Source organism: Erythrolamprus reginae, chromosome Z, assembly GCF_031021105.1.
Source record: "Erythrolamprus reginae isolate rEryReg1 chromosome Z, rEryReg1.hap1, whole genome shotgun sequence".
Taxonomy (NCBI): domain Eukaryota; kingdom Metazoa; phylum Chordata; class Lepidosauria; order Squamata; family Dipsadidae; genus Erythrolamprus; species Erythrolamprus reginae.
The window spans coordinates 120,086,294-120,100,299 of record NC_091963.1 but is presented as its reverse complement, the minus strand read 5'-3'; the positions used below and the strand labels follow the sequence as shown (position 1 = coordinate 120,100,299).

General features: G+C 40.5%; 1 protein-coding gene across 1 annotated transcript in view; it reads right to left on the bottom strand.

The window, feature by feature from the left end:
* Positions 1-14,006, bottom strand: part of LOC139153513 (RNA binding protein fox-1 homolog 1-like) — a 57,356-nt gene that overhangs the window by 6,735 nt on the left and 36,615 nt on the right. Inside the window, exons 5-12 of the mRNA XM_070727534.1 lie at positions 13,301-13,354; positions 11,810-11,902; positions 11,506-11,566; positions 8,453-8,506; positions 6,980-7,115; positions 5,515-5,554; positions 3,558-3,634; positions 2,453-2,525 (exon numbers count right to left, since the gene is read on the bottom strand). Of these exons, the coding sequence (XP_070583635.1) occupies positions 2,453-2,525; positions 3,558-3,634; positions 5,515-5,554; positions 6,980-7,115; positions 8,453-8,506; positions 11,506-11,566; positions 11,810-11,902; positions 13,301-13,354 (588 nt within the window). The remainder of the gene's footprint in view (positions 1-2,452; positions 2,526-3,557; positions 3,635-5,514; positions 5,555-6,979; positions 7,116-8,452; positions 8,507-11,505; positions 11,567-11,809; positions 11,903-13,300; positions 13,355-14,006) is intronic.

Sequence of the window (14,006 nt, the reverse complement as noted above, 5' to 3'; positions counted from 1 at the left end):
AATCTCAACCAACAAATGCTCTGTTGTACACATTGACAAAAAGAATCAGAACACCAAATACAAGCTGAATAGAGAAAACCTGGCAGACAATCTTCACTTTGCAAAAGAGCTTGGAATACCTATATCAAATGACCTAAGTGCCAAAGCCCACTGCAACAACATTGCCAAAAACACTTCAAGAGTTGTTAATCTAATCTTATGTAGCTTCTTCTATGGTTATATTACACTACTAACCATACAAAATTTTCGCCAGACCAATTCTTGAATACAGCTTATTTGTCTGGAACCCACACTGCATTTCGGACATAAATACATTGGAAAGTGTCCAGAGATACTTTATGAGAAGAGCTCTCCACTCCTCTATTTGCAACAAAATATCTTACGCAACCAGACTTGAAATACTAGGCTTAGAAAGCTTAGAACTACATTGCCTTCGACACAACCTAAGCATAGCACATAAAATCATCTGCTACAACCATCCCTCTTGTCAACAACTACTTCAGCTTCAACCACAAGAGATACAAACTCAAAGTAAACTCCTCCCAATTTGACTGTAGAAAATACAACTTTAGCAATTGAGTAGTTAATGCTTGGAACTCACTACCCAACTCTGTAGTTTCATCACCAAATCCTGAAAACTTGACCCTTAAGTCTATCTACTGTTGACCTCACCTGATTCCTAGGAGATCAGTAAAATAAAAATAAATAAAAATAAAAATAAAATAAAATAAGTGAATACTGCCATCCTCTGGCCATTTTGTAGTAATACAATAACGTATGTGATAAAATAGAGGTTCTTACAACCAGAATTTTCATTGCTAAGCAAGGTGGTTGTTTATGAGCTTCTTATTTTACCTTTTGGGGGATGATTATTGAGTAACTGCAGTTGATAAATGTACTGTATAATTGTTAAGAAAATCCAGTTTTCCCATCGAGTTTACTTGCCAGAAGATTGCAAATGATTATCACATAACTTCAGCATGTTGAAATCATTGTAAATACCATGCCAGTTGCCAACCTTCTGAACTGATAAGGGGTGCTGCAATACTTGTTAAGTGCAAAAACTGATGACAAATTTTTCCCCCAGAACCACTATAATTTCAAATGGTCTCTAAACAAATGGCTGAAAACCGACAATCACCTGTATTAAGATTTTAAAATTTCAAAAATGGCCCCAATTCTTACTCATAAAAAATTGTGGCTTTGAATAGCCTGAGGGAGATAGATAAAGAATCTTGCATTTGTGTGTTTCATATTTCATGGGGAAAAACTATATGACTATAGTTTTATTCTTTTCACACGAATCCGTATTTTTCAGATCTATGAATTCTAGTTGACAATGGTTGCATGTCTATTTATTTATTTATTTATTTATTTATTTATTTATTGGATTTGTATGCTGCCCCTCTCCAGAGACTATACTTTTTACTAAACAACCCTGTACTTTAGTTGTTGTTCCTCTCTTTTCCCATTCAAGATTTGGCTACACCAAACACAGGTCCCTCTCTCAATGTGCAAATGCTTGTTTCTCCAATCAAGGAAGCATGCTGTTCATCTGCTCAGCATTGTCTTCGAAGAAGGGTGGCATACAAATCTAATACATTATTATTATTATTATTATTATTATTATTATTATTATTATTATATTATAATTATATTATTATTATTATTATATTATTATAATTATTATTTCTATCACTAGGGTCTTGGCCCGTGATGGTGAACCTATGGCACGCGTGCCACAAGAGGCACGTGAAGCCATATGAGAGGACACAAGAAACTTTGCATGTGTGCACTGCCAGCTGATTTTCAGCCTTTGGAAAGGCAGTTTTGTCCTCCGGACGCTGAAGCCCCGGAGACGAAAAAATTCCACAATGGACAAATTTGGGGGGAAAGCATTTCCGGCTTGCCCGTTTGGGCATTTTTTTCCACCTACCAGAAGTGGTGGGTTTATACCGGTGTGGTCCAGAGAGTCTCACCAATATGAACCCACTGATTTTCCATGATTTTTTCCTCTGGCGTCTTCATTTGGAAGAAGCCCTCAGTTGTGCTTCAAAGAATAAAGGTCAGTATTAGGACAAGGGTGGACAGGAGGGTTTCTTCCGCATGGAGATGCCATTTTTAAAAAATCACTGAAAATCAGTGGGTTCGTACCAGTGAGGTTCTCTGGAGCACGCCGATAGGAACTCATCACTGCCTACCAGGCTTCAGAAATGCCTGCGCGCATGCGCGGGAGGCAGCACAGAGGGGGGGTCGAGGGGAGAGAAGGGGTGTGCACACATGCGAGTACATTTTGGCACGTGTGAACCAAAAAAGTTTCTAAAGACTATACTGATATAAGCAGTATAGATGTTTCTATCTTACAGTAGATGATTGGACAATGCGATAATTTATCTTTCCCAGTCATCTTTTCAAAATGTAGCATGCTCGGCCCATTCATGAAATGACTCACCATGGCACCAACTCCATAGGCAGGAGCTACTGTGTGGTGGTAAGGATCAGCAGTAGTGTAGACCCGTCCATACCTGTGTCAGAGAAAACATCAGTAGTCAAAATGGTGGTATAGAGTGGGGTGGGGGTGGGGTGAGCAGGGAGGGAATCCTAGGCTCATGGACTAGATTATTATTACAGTGATCCCTCGATTATCGCGAGGGTTCCGTTCCAAGACCCCTCGCGATAATCGATTTTTCGCGATGTAGGGTTGCGGAAGTAAAAACACCATTGGCGCATGCTCGCCCTTTTTTCATGGCCGCGCATGCGCAGATGGTGGAGTTTGCTTGGGCGGCGGGGAAGACCCAGGGAAGGTTCCTTCGGCCGCCCAGCAGCTGATCTGCTCGGCAGCGCAGCAGCAGCGAGCAGACGAAGATCGGGGTTTCCCCGCCGCCCACGCAAAGGGGAAACCCTGATTCGGCTCCTTGCTGCACTGCCGAGCAGATCAGCTGCTGGGCGGCCGAAGGAACCTTCCCTGGGTCTTCCTCGCTGATGCCCCCGCTCGCCCGCCCGCCGGCCGCCCGCCAGCAAGAGGGGGAGAGATAGAGAAAGAGAGAGAAGGAAAGAAAGAGATGAGAGAGGGAGGAAGAGAGTGTGAGAGCGGAAGAAGCAAGATAGAGAAAGAGAGAGAGAAAGAAAGATGAGAAAGGAAGGAAGAGAGTGACGTCATCGGGTGGGAAAAATCGCGATATAGCGTTTCGCGAAGAACGAGATCGCGAAAATCGAGGGATCACTGTATTATTATTATTATTATTATTATCATCATTATTATTATTAATTAGACTTGTATGCTGCCCCTCTCTGAAGACTCGGGGTGACTCACAGAAATGATATTGCCCAATAGGCTTCCTCCCTGGGGTAATCAACTTCTTTTCCTAGGAAAAGACTGCCATTAAAATGAGGGTAAATATTTTATTCATCAATTAGCAGCCTGGTAATTTTGTGAGGTTGCCTGTGGAAAGGACAATGTTAATAATTCCCGTACCCTTTAAAAATACTTTACCCTACAATAGGTTTTCCCCCCCTAAATAAATACATAGTTAATGTTAATCCAAGCCTCTACATACCCATCACTGTATGCTGCTGCTGCTGTGGCTGCTGCAGCTGCTGGTGTCTGAGCCACTCTGTACGCTGCAGGATAACCCTAAAATTCAAACAGCGGATAAAATAAAAATTATTCCAACACTCTATAAATATCCTGTCAGCCCCAACTCCCAGCACCATCATCACACATACATTTTTTGGGGAAAATCAGGACTTTTCCTGCTCAGTTTAAGATAAACTTGAGCTGCCATTCTGCCTATCTGATTCTGCCTGGAAGACCCATTTTCCTTTCCACCAACATTTTTCTATCTTTATTTATACTTTCAGCTGCATAGTTCCAACAACCAAACTATACAACCCTGTTGTATAGTTCCAACTTATCATCCCTTAGTGGTAATTGTATTTTGGGAATGCAGCGACTGGCCTGCATTTAGTGTTCCACAGTCATGAGACTGCAATTTACGACTGCTTTTGGTGGAAACTGGGGTTTACTTCTGGTTTCTGGCAAAAAAAAATAATACATCCAACAGAATGGATTTGCTTAACTGCGGCATTCACTTAACAACAGCAGTATCCGCTTACAACCTCCGAGTCTGCCGAGAGGGGTGGCATACAAATTTAATAAATAAATAAACCACATTGATTCACTTAAAGATTGTAAAATCAGTTGTAAAAAACATTTTAAAGACATGGTGACCTGCTTAACAACTAGCATGAATTACAACTATAATTCCAGGCTCAAATGTGATCTTAAATCCGGGACTACCTGTAGTTTGGCTTAATCACTTACCTAGAGTTGGTTTATTCAACAGATTAATTAATTAATTAATTGACTAGGCTTCTTAGAATGCAGCAGGAATATGCGTAATGTTTCAAAACAGAAAATTCTATTCTCAAAACAAGGGTTCCAAGCACAAAACAAAACCCAGTGTATCAAGAGTTCTGTCCGATTTTAGATCAAATTTGAAATAAAAACTAACTGTGTTGGAGCTTTGCTTGAGAATTCCAACAATTCTGAATACTTCATCCAGAAAACTGTTCTGTGGTTTGTGATTGGGTTGGTTTTTTGGGGGAAAATCCAGTAGAGGGATAGGGATAATTCATGTTGTTGTTGCTATTGATTTAGATTAGACTGAATAATACAGTAGTGAAGCAGACCTAGCAAATTGTTGCTTTAAAAAAGATTAAAGCAGTAATGTGGCTAGAGTGATAGAGTGCCTGTGCTGTTGCTTTATTTTGCAATAGACAATGCAAAGCTATGTGCATCACATACATATTGCTACTCCTGCTAAGACTGTATAAATGTGAACACTATGAATGGAATATTGGCTTGGTTGGTTTCTTAAGGTCTGGCGTGAACATTCCAGCCATTGTGGCCTCTTAATACTTAGCTTCCAAATGCATTAAAAATGTGAAAGTTGTAGTTGGTTTGAAATTTATTGAGCTTTAGTATGGATGTATGTCCATTTCATATTGATTCCTGACTTTTATTTTGTAACATTGAGCAGACAGAAAAAAAGAGCCACTAGCAAGGAAAAGAGCATTGAGGAACAATGAAGTGATTAGCTGTTTTCGTAATCTTGCAATTTGTTGGATGAAGTTTATAGAGTCCTCTATCTCTTCTCTCTGTTGAGAAGGAAGAGAACCTGGGCATTTTCTGAATGCGCTTAGCAGGGTGCATGACTCTTTCCAATGTCTACTCAATGTCATGAGTGCAAAAAACATCATAATAGGCCATACCTTCTTTTTATCTAGGAAGGACAACTGCATTTTAACTTTTGCATTGAAGCATAAACTAGAAAGTGTAGAATATGCATGACAGTAGCATATGCAAAGTCCTTTTCATCTCAAAGACCAGGAGTCTTATCCTTGCAAAAGAATCATGAGTCCTACCATTACTCTTCTGCTTTGGGATTTTGGTGCTGGGCACCCATCCAGGACCCTTGGATTTTAATTTCCAGAAATACACAGAGGACTTACGTAGAGGTCAGGACTGTATAGACCATCTGGATACAGCACGCTGGGTAAAAAAAAGAATTATCAGTATGCAGCCGGAAATATCTTTCCCTTCAGTCCCACCCCACCCCTTTCAAATACAAGTTACTTGGCTTAAAAAGGAGCTTTTAATTATGTTATATACCATATGAGGAGCAAAACATGACCTTGGGCATGTGCACAGTGCCCCTTCCTGGCCACTTAATAACCAGCAAGAAGAACTGTGCCTCTGACATGAAAGACTACAGCAGTTGAATCCAGTTTTGACGTCCCAAGAATAGCTGAATCAGGTTTTAAGTGTTGCAGCCAGATAACGTGTTTCCCTGAAAATAAGAACCTGTCTTATTTTGGTTTTTTTAACCCTGAAATAAATGGTTGGCCTTATTGCCATGCACTTAAAAGCCCGATTGGGCTTATTATCAGGGGATGTCTTCTTTGTGGGGAAACAGGGTAGTTTTTGGAAAAAAATGAAGAAAAAATGCAAGAATATATGACAACATCTATTCATTGCACTCCAGTAAATGAGATGTAAGGTAGAATTGTAGGGCTGAAAAGGCAATTTTCTATTCCAGCCCAAAAAAGTCATTTCTGAAGACTTCATTTATTTACATACTGACTTAGGTTTATTAGAGAACAAAATTTCCGCAATCCGAACCTTCCCTAGAGATGATGGGACTTCTCCCTCACATTCCTCAATCAGTAGACCAACAATGGCTGAAAAGGAGGGAGGAATGGCGAAAAGTTTGTTTTTTAAACTATCTGAGCCTGTGACTATCATTTCATTTTGGAACTTCTGGAAACTTATTAGTACAACCTTGTAACTAGATTTCTAGTATTTCTTTTCCTTCCCTTTTGTAATTTTGTTCAGTCCAAATATCATCTTTCTATTGTCACAGCCCCAAATTTGTCATTCTGTATTTTAAATATTTCTTCCCAAATATTACTTCCACATTTATCTCTTCCCCTATCTAACTTGTTTGTTTGCTTGCTTCTTTTCTACCCATCCACCCATCCAAGTTGTGCCTAAACAAAGCATTTATTTGCCATTCAGTAAAGCAATCCCATCTTCCAAGCTTCTATTACGAGGCTGGAAAAAAAATGCAGCTCTGAAGATTGTTTTAATCATTCTGAGAAGAAGAGCTGAAATAGCATGGAAGGAAACTAAAATACAAAATAAAGACAGTATTTCACTTCAATTTATTTTGCTTGAACTATACTTTTAAGATGTCTTTTTGTAACCTCTTCAACTTCTTCTGGATGAGACATTTAGTCCAATTTTCTGGCTGTACAGGGCCTCTAGTTTATTTATTTATTTGATTTATATTTATTTGTCAAATTTAGGTACCACCCATTTTACTCATAGAGTGATTGGGCGATGGGAAGATGCTTTAAGTAGGCATTATTAGAGTGTCCTATAAGCCACCATGTGTTCCTCTCTGCCAATGCTCACCCGCCATAGGCTGGAACTGGAGTGGGGGCAGGTGCTGCTCGAATGGGATTATAGATAGTGGCTCGGCCACGCCCTCGCAGAGTCCCACGGTAGGCCAGAGCAGCAGGTGCCATCATGGGGTAAGGGATGCTTGCCACTGAGTTGGAGAAGCAGTAAAGACAGAAACAGTGAGAGAAGATGCACATTCCATTATATGAGAGAGGCAGACTTGGAACAGAAGTAGAGCTAATCAGGACAAAGAAAGGGATTGTTTTGTGCTCCAAAACTTTACCAGTTGGAAGGGGCAGAGCAGCTTACAAAGGATGATTCTAAGAAAGCAATCAAAATTAAGGGTGCTTAATGTTTCAGCTTGGGATAAAAATGCTAGGCTTAACAATCCCAAAAATTTGAGTGGGATGTTCTCCACTTATAACACACTGGGAGGATATGTCTACATCTGATTTGAAGCAACAGATTGCTGACCATATGTTTTCTATCAACATTTCAAATTTTTTTTCTTAAATGGGATAATGAAAAAAAACTTTTAGAATTGGATCAAATTATGGCAGTTTTTTCCCTTAAAATTTTTAATTCTTTTTAAAATTCATATATACAGTGGTACCTCTACTTACGAACCTAATTCATTCCGTGACCAGGTTCTTAAATAGAAAAGTTTGTAAGAAAAAGCAATTTTCCCATAGGAATTGTAAAAGCAAATAAAGTGTGCGATTGGGGAAACCACAGGGAGGCTGGAGGCTGTTTCCTCCTAGGAGATTCCTAGAGAGGCCCCATGGATGCTTCTCCCCACCTTTTCTGGCCCTGTTTCCTTCCAGGAGATTCCTAGAGAGGCCCCACAGAGGCTTCTCCTTGCCTTTTCCTGTTACAGTTTTGGAGGCTCAGGTTTGTAAGTAGAAAATGGTTCTTGAGAAGAGGCAAAAAAATCTTAAACACCCAGTTCTTATCTAGAAAAGTTCGTAAGGGTATACCACTGTATTTAAGTCTGCAAGGAGTTGAGTGGCATACAAGTCACAGTAATAAATAAATATGGCTAACATTGTTAAATACCTTTTTCTCTTAGCCACAAGCATATTCTCATATACATACAGACACATTATGTGAATGCATGCAGCCCTTTACTTATCACCATTCATACAGCCACCATTCAAAATTAAGCTGGTACTGAAAAAACTAACTTATGATTGTTGCAGTGTCCTTGCGGTCACATGATTATGATGAATGGGCTTGCTAACTGACATGTATTTACCATGGCTGCAATGTCCCAGGATCATGTTATTATTATTTGCAACCTTTCCAGCCAGCTTCAAACAAGCAGTCAGTGAGGGAAGCCAGAGTTGCAGAGAACTACCTGTATGCATGTATGTAATTCACACAACATATATTCCTAACCTATATGCATTAAGTCTGTGTGTATGTGTACATGCATTCATTTTATGTCAATGTTGTTTCCTACAATTGAACACAAAACACACTAACCTGTGTACAAATCAGGAGCATAGACAGCGCCAACTACAGGATTGATCTTCCACCCTGTAAGGACATCCAAGCAAAGAGAAGAATAGATGAACAATGTGCCCCCATCTTACTTCTTGCATTGCCAATCATCTTACACATCTGGCCAATCTTCCAATTTACCAGAACCTTGACTGGACATGCCAAGTCATTTGCACATATATATGTTTTAGAAAGATGGGGGCAGCCGATTAAAGTAATTATGTCTCGGTAGTTGGAAGCTATTGCAAATCAATGCCAGCAACAGAATGCCAGGGCAGAAATGATGGCTTTGTGGAATCTGCATGCCTGTGGGTCTTAAAATATTTCCACTCCATTAACAATTGTCCTGTTTTTTATTCTTTTATTCTGCTAACTTCACATACAATTTCCTAGTGGATATGCTTTCTACAGTTGAAAGTGTAATAGAGGCATAAAGGGGCTTAGGATCTAAATCACCCTTTTTTTAGTCTGAGCATCTTCCAGACACATAGACTTCATCTCCTGGACAGCATTGCCATTGTAGGGATTCTGGATCTAGAAGCCCAATATTTGGTTAATGTCAAAGGTAGAGAAGACACATCAATATATAGGCATACATTTTAGTTTCTCCAATATCAGAGTTTCTAATTATCAGGAAAAGCTGGGGTAGGGCAAAACAAGATCGTGCTAGATTTCGTTTTCAATGGATTAAGGACCATCTCAGACCTTAAATGTTACATCAAATGCATTTTATCCTTTCGGACTCTGCAGCAGGTTCCAGACAATTGAAGCCTAAGTCTTTTATGTAGAACCATTCCTACTGTCTGCATGGAAGCCTTTTTATACTTTGACAAGGCTCTTTTGAAGAACTCAGCTCAGCCTGGCAGCACTGCTGTGACAAAACTAACTGGAAGATATAAGTTGGGTTTAGCCAACATTCTTAACCTTGTTACTGAACTAGATAATTTTCTGAGTTTACACATTATTCTTGAACAATGAGACTTTTTAAAGCATCTAGACCCAGCAAAGAGTGATAAAAAACCCAAACTGGCTGCATTTGCATAACACATTAAGCCACAAAAAAGCTAATCAAACTGAATAGATCTGTATCAGCCCAGTAAGGTACGTTGTGTATATTTAGCCATAATGCATGAGAACAAATAAAAAAGACACAAAGCACTGTGTCAGTCAGAACTGGCAGCTTTCTTGTGATTAGAGATGCATCATCATCATCCTTCCTATGCTCAGAGAGTCATGAACAGTAACATCATAATATCAATGGTTTGGCCAGGGCCAAACATTTCAGTACATTTTTGCAAGGTTTTTGGGCAGTAATGGTGAATCAGTGTTCAATGTGAATGGTGAATCAGTATGTTAAGTCTCGCAAATGATTAAGGCAAGCTCTTGGCGCCTTAACTTCCTCCAAATTAGAATTAATGGTTTTGGGGAGAGGGGAAGCTGAATATTTTTTGAAGTTAAGCTTCTAAGAGTTTATGACTTTTCCCAAATTGTCCCAAATATCCCAAATGGAAAAAAAACAGCAGAAAAGCTATATCCATTCCAAAGTTGAGGGGTCTGGAAGTTAAAATAGAAATCTGGAGTCTGGGGGAAGACACAGGTGAATCACAGTGCCTTGCCTTAGCCCCAAGCACGTACTTGACTCAGTCTTCCATCCTTCCAAGGTGGTTAAAATGAGGACCCAGATTGTGGGGGCAATATGCTGGCTCTATTAAAACAGTGCTATTGCTAACATGCTGTAAGCCACCAAACAGGCGAACACACACACACACATACTTTTCCCGCTAGGGGTACCAGCCAAAAATGGCACCTCTTTCAGAAAAATGAAAGAGCTGTCTCGAACAAGAGCAGGCCTTGGCTGTCATATTCCAGTGTGAGAACTCTGGACTACAGTCATACCTCGTCTTACGAACCTAATTGGTTCCCGGGGGAGGTTCGTAAGACGAAACATTGTTTCCCATAGGAAACAATGTAAAGTCAATTAATCCGTGCAGCCAAAAAAAACCCCCCCCCGCAAAAAACCGCTGCCGCCCGGCTGTCACCTTTTAAAACAGCCTGGGGGCTTCTCAGCGACCTCCCGAACGCCGAACGCCAAACCGAACTTCCGTGTTCGGCGTTCGGGAGGCTGCCGAGAAGCCCCCAGGCTGTTTTAAAAGGTGACAGCCGGGCGGCGGAGCTTCCCAGCAGCCTCCGAACGCCGAATGCGGAAGTTCGGGTTTGGCGTTCGGCTTCGGGAGGCTCCTGGAAAGCCGCCCGGCTGTTTTAAAAGGTGACCGCCAGGCTGGGGGGCTTCCCAGCACCCCCCCGAACCCCAAAGTTCAGCAAAAGTTCGGGGTTCGGGAGGTTGCTGGGAAGCCCCCCAGCCCAGCTGTCACCTTTTAAAACAGCCGGGCGGCTTCCCAGGAGCCTCCGAACGCCGAACCCGGAAGTTCGGGTTTGGCGTTCGGCTTCGGGAGGCTCCTGGAAAGCCGCCCGGCTGTTTTAAAAGGTGACCGCCAGGCTGGGGGGCTTCCCAGCACCCCCCCGAACCCCAAAGTTCAGCAAAAGTTCGGGGTTCAGGAGGTTGCTGGGAAGCCCCCCAGCCCGGCTGTCACCTTTTAAAACAGCCGGGCGGCTTTCCAGGAGCCTCCCGAAGCCGAACGCCAAACCCGAACTTCCGGGTTCAGCGTTCGGAGGCTCCTGGGAAGCCGCCCGGCTGTTTTAAAAGGTGACCGCCGGGCTGGGGGGCTTCCCAGAACCCCCCGAACCCCGAACCCCAAACTTCGGCAAAAGTTGAGGGTTCGGGGGGGTGCTTGGAAGTCCCCCAGCCCAGCGGTCACCTTTTAAAACAGCCGGGCGGCTTCCCAGGAGCCTCCGAACGCCGAACCTGGAAGTTTGGGTTTGGCGTTCGTAACTCGAAAAAAGTTCGTAAGAAGAGGCAAATTTTTTCTGAACCCCGGGTTCGTATCACGAGTTGTTCGTAAGACGAGGGGTTCGTATCTTGAAGTACCACTGTATTTGTTTTAAAGATGGCATTTGGAAACAAACATACTGCATACCATTCACCAGAGGCGCCACTGGGGGTTTCTTGGTGACTAAACGGGCAGTAGCATTATTGACCTGCATCGGAGAAAAAAGAAGTAAGTCAGATTACATGTGCAAGATGTAATTAGTTCTGAAAAGAAAGGCAGGCTAGTATTATAATTTGTCTTATAAATAAATCTCTTCAGCATTCCTTGCATACAGCATATCCTGCTTCCCTGTCTGTTAAGAGTAACATTAAGTCTTCAGAAAAATAGGTAAAAACCATATTGAGCAAAAACTGGTATGCTGATATATGCTTGTATGAGGTCAAACTCTCACCTCAATTTTCCTCCCTTCAACAATACTGCTGTTTAGCTTTTCTCGTGCCCGGTCAGCATCTTGGCTGTTTTCAAAGGTGACAAACCCAAAACCCTAAGAGAACAGAAGATCTGTGTCATTGTGAAGCAAAATGACATAAATTGCAAAAGCAATCAGTAGGCTGTGCAACATTCAAAATAAATTATAAAAAGAAGTTTTTAGTTTCCATGTGACCCTGGAAAAAGATGTGGCTGCTTCAAAAGGTTGCATACATGGTAGCTCTCCTTTAAACAGAAACTGTGTCCATGTGGTGGAGAAATTAGTGAAATGTTGGTAAACATTGTTCTGTAATACAATTTCTGCATGGGTACTCACCAGGAATTACAATTTCCATTCTTTACTAAATGGTTTGATTTGTTTCATCTTAAATTGTTATTATTTTTATTATTTTATTATTACTACTCTGTTGTGAGCCGCCCCGAGTCTTCGGAGAGGGGCGGCATACAAATCTAAATAATAAATAAATAAATAAATAAATAATCAGATTAATCTGATTTTATATCTTTGACCACAGTCAAACATTGTTTTATAGTTTGCATATTTACTCTAATCCTTTAAAAATATTTTAGATTAGTTTTCCTTTTCCTAGTTAATTGAATTTTATGTCTTATCTGCTAATCTATGATCAAATAAAGATTGCCTGATTGATTGGCAATATCTCTTTTGGCATCATTTTGTTTCAAATCCAAAGCATTTCAACCCTAGTAATTCTATCTATAAATCTGGCTGCCAGTCTTGAGATCTTGAATTCAGGATTTATAAGCATGCATTGATTATATTCTAGAAATTTAGAGATTCATGAGCTTTCATCCTTGTGCTAATGGTAATACCAAGCTGTTCCAACAAAGAAATTAATTTCTGTATTTTACACAATTTACACACCATTACTTTTTGGGTTTTTTTCTTCCTGATGACCCATTCACTTTTCCACCATATTTTTGTTTTGCCACCTTTATATGATCAAACCATCAGAATAAAAAGATTTGTATGGGAAGATACTATACCTGATATTCAGATATTTTAAAAGAAATTTTGCCATTTACAAAGTCTGCCTTTCAAGTTGTCTCCAAACTAAGTTGGATAAAATGGGTCAAGGCAATTTTATCTATTCATCCATCCGTCCATCCGTCCATCCGTCCATCCGTCCGTCCATCCATCCATCCATCCATCCATCCATCCATCCATCCATCCATCCATCCATCCATCCATCCATCCATCCATCCATCCATCCATCCATCCAATATATTTGCCATTTGCTCAGGGCAACTCTGAATAACCAGCAAAAGTTTTGCCTGTATTAGTAGGACTCCCAAAATTAATGCAACCTTACGATGAGGTTGCATTGCTTGCCAAGTTTGACTGACTGCCATCAATAAATCTTGAACTTGTTTTCTGCTGACAGGACATAGACAATCCACAGCCTTCCTTTGGAAGCCCTTCTCCATATAATACCTTTGAGCCACGCTCATTAAAGATGATTTCCACATCGAGGATTTTTCCAAATTGCTAGAAAAGAGGAAGAAAATCAATCATTGTCAGAAGCAATGCATAGCCCTTTTCTTATCAAGAAACGAAGTCACAGCCGTGCATAGGATCCAAATTAAATATCAGTGTTTGTTGAAAGAATATGCTTGTTTATTTGGTTTGTTATTCCACCCCACAACTATGTTCTGTAATTGGGAGTGACTAATTCACAGCCATATATTGGGGCCCAAATTGTTTGTAGTATCTATTGAAAATATATCCTTGTTTTTTTACTCTACAGTGTTCCTTCGATTTTCGCGGGTTCGAACTTCGCGAATAGCCTATACCACGTTTTTTCAAAAAATATTAATTAAAAAATACTTCGCGGTTTTTTCCCTATACCACGGTTTTTCCCACCCAATGACGTCATATGTCATCGCCAAACTAATAATTTTTGCAAATAAATAACAAAAAAAATAATTATTGTTAATAAATAATTATGTTTATAAATATCAGGATCACTAAATGTGTTATTCAATGGTGAGTACCAGTAATAATGGTGAGTGAATGGTTGTTAAGGGAATAGGAAATGGTAATTTAGGGGTTTAAAGTGTTAAGGGAAGGCTTGTGATACTGTCCATAGCCAAAAATGGTGTATTTACTTCCGCATCTCTACTTTGCGGAAATTCGACTT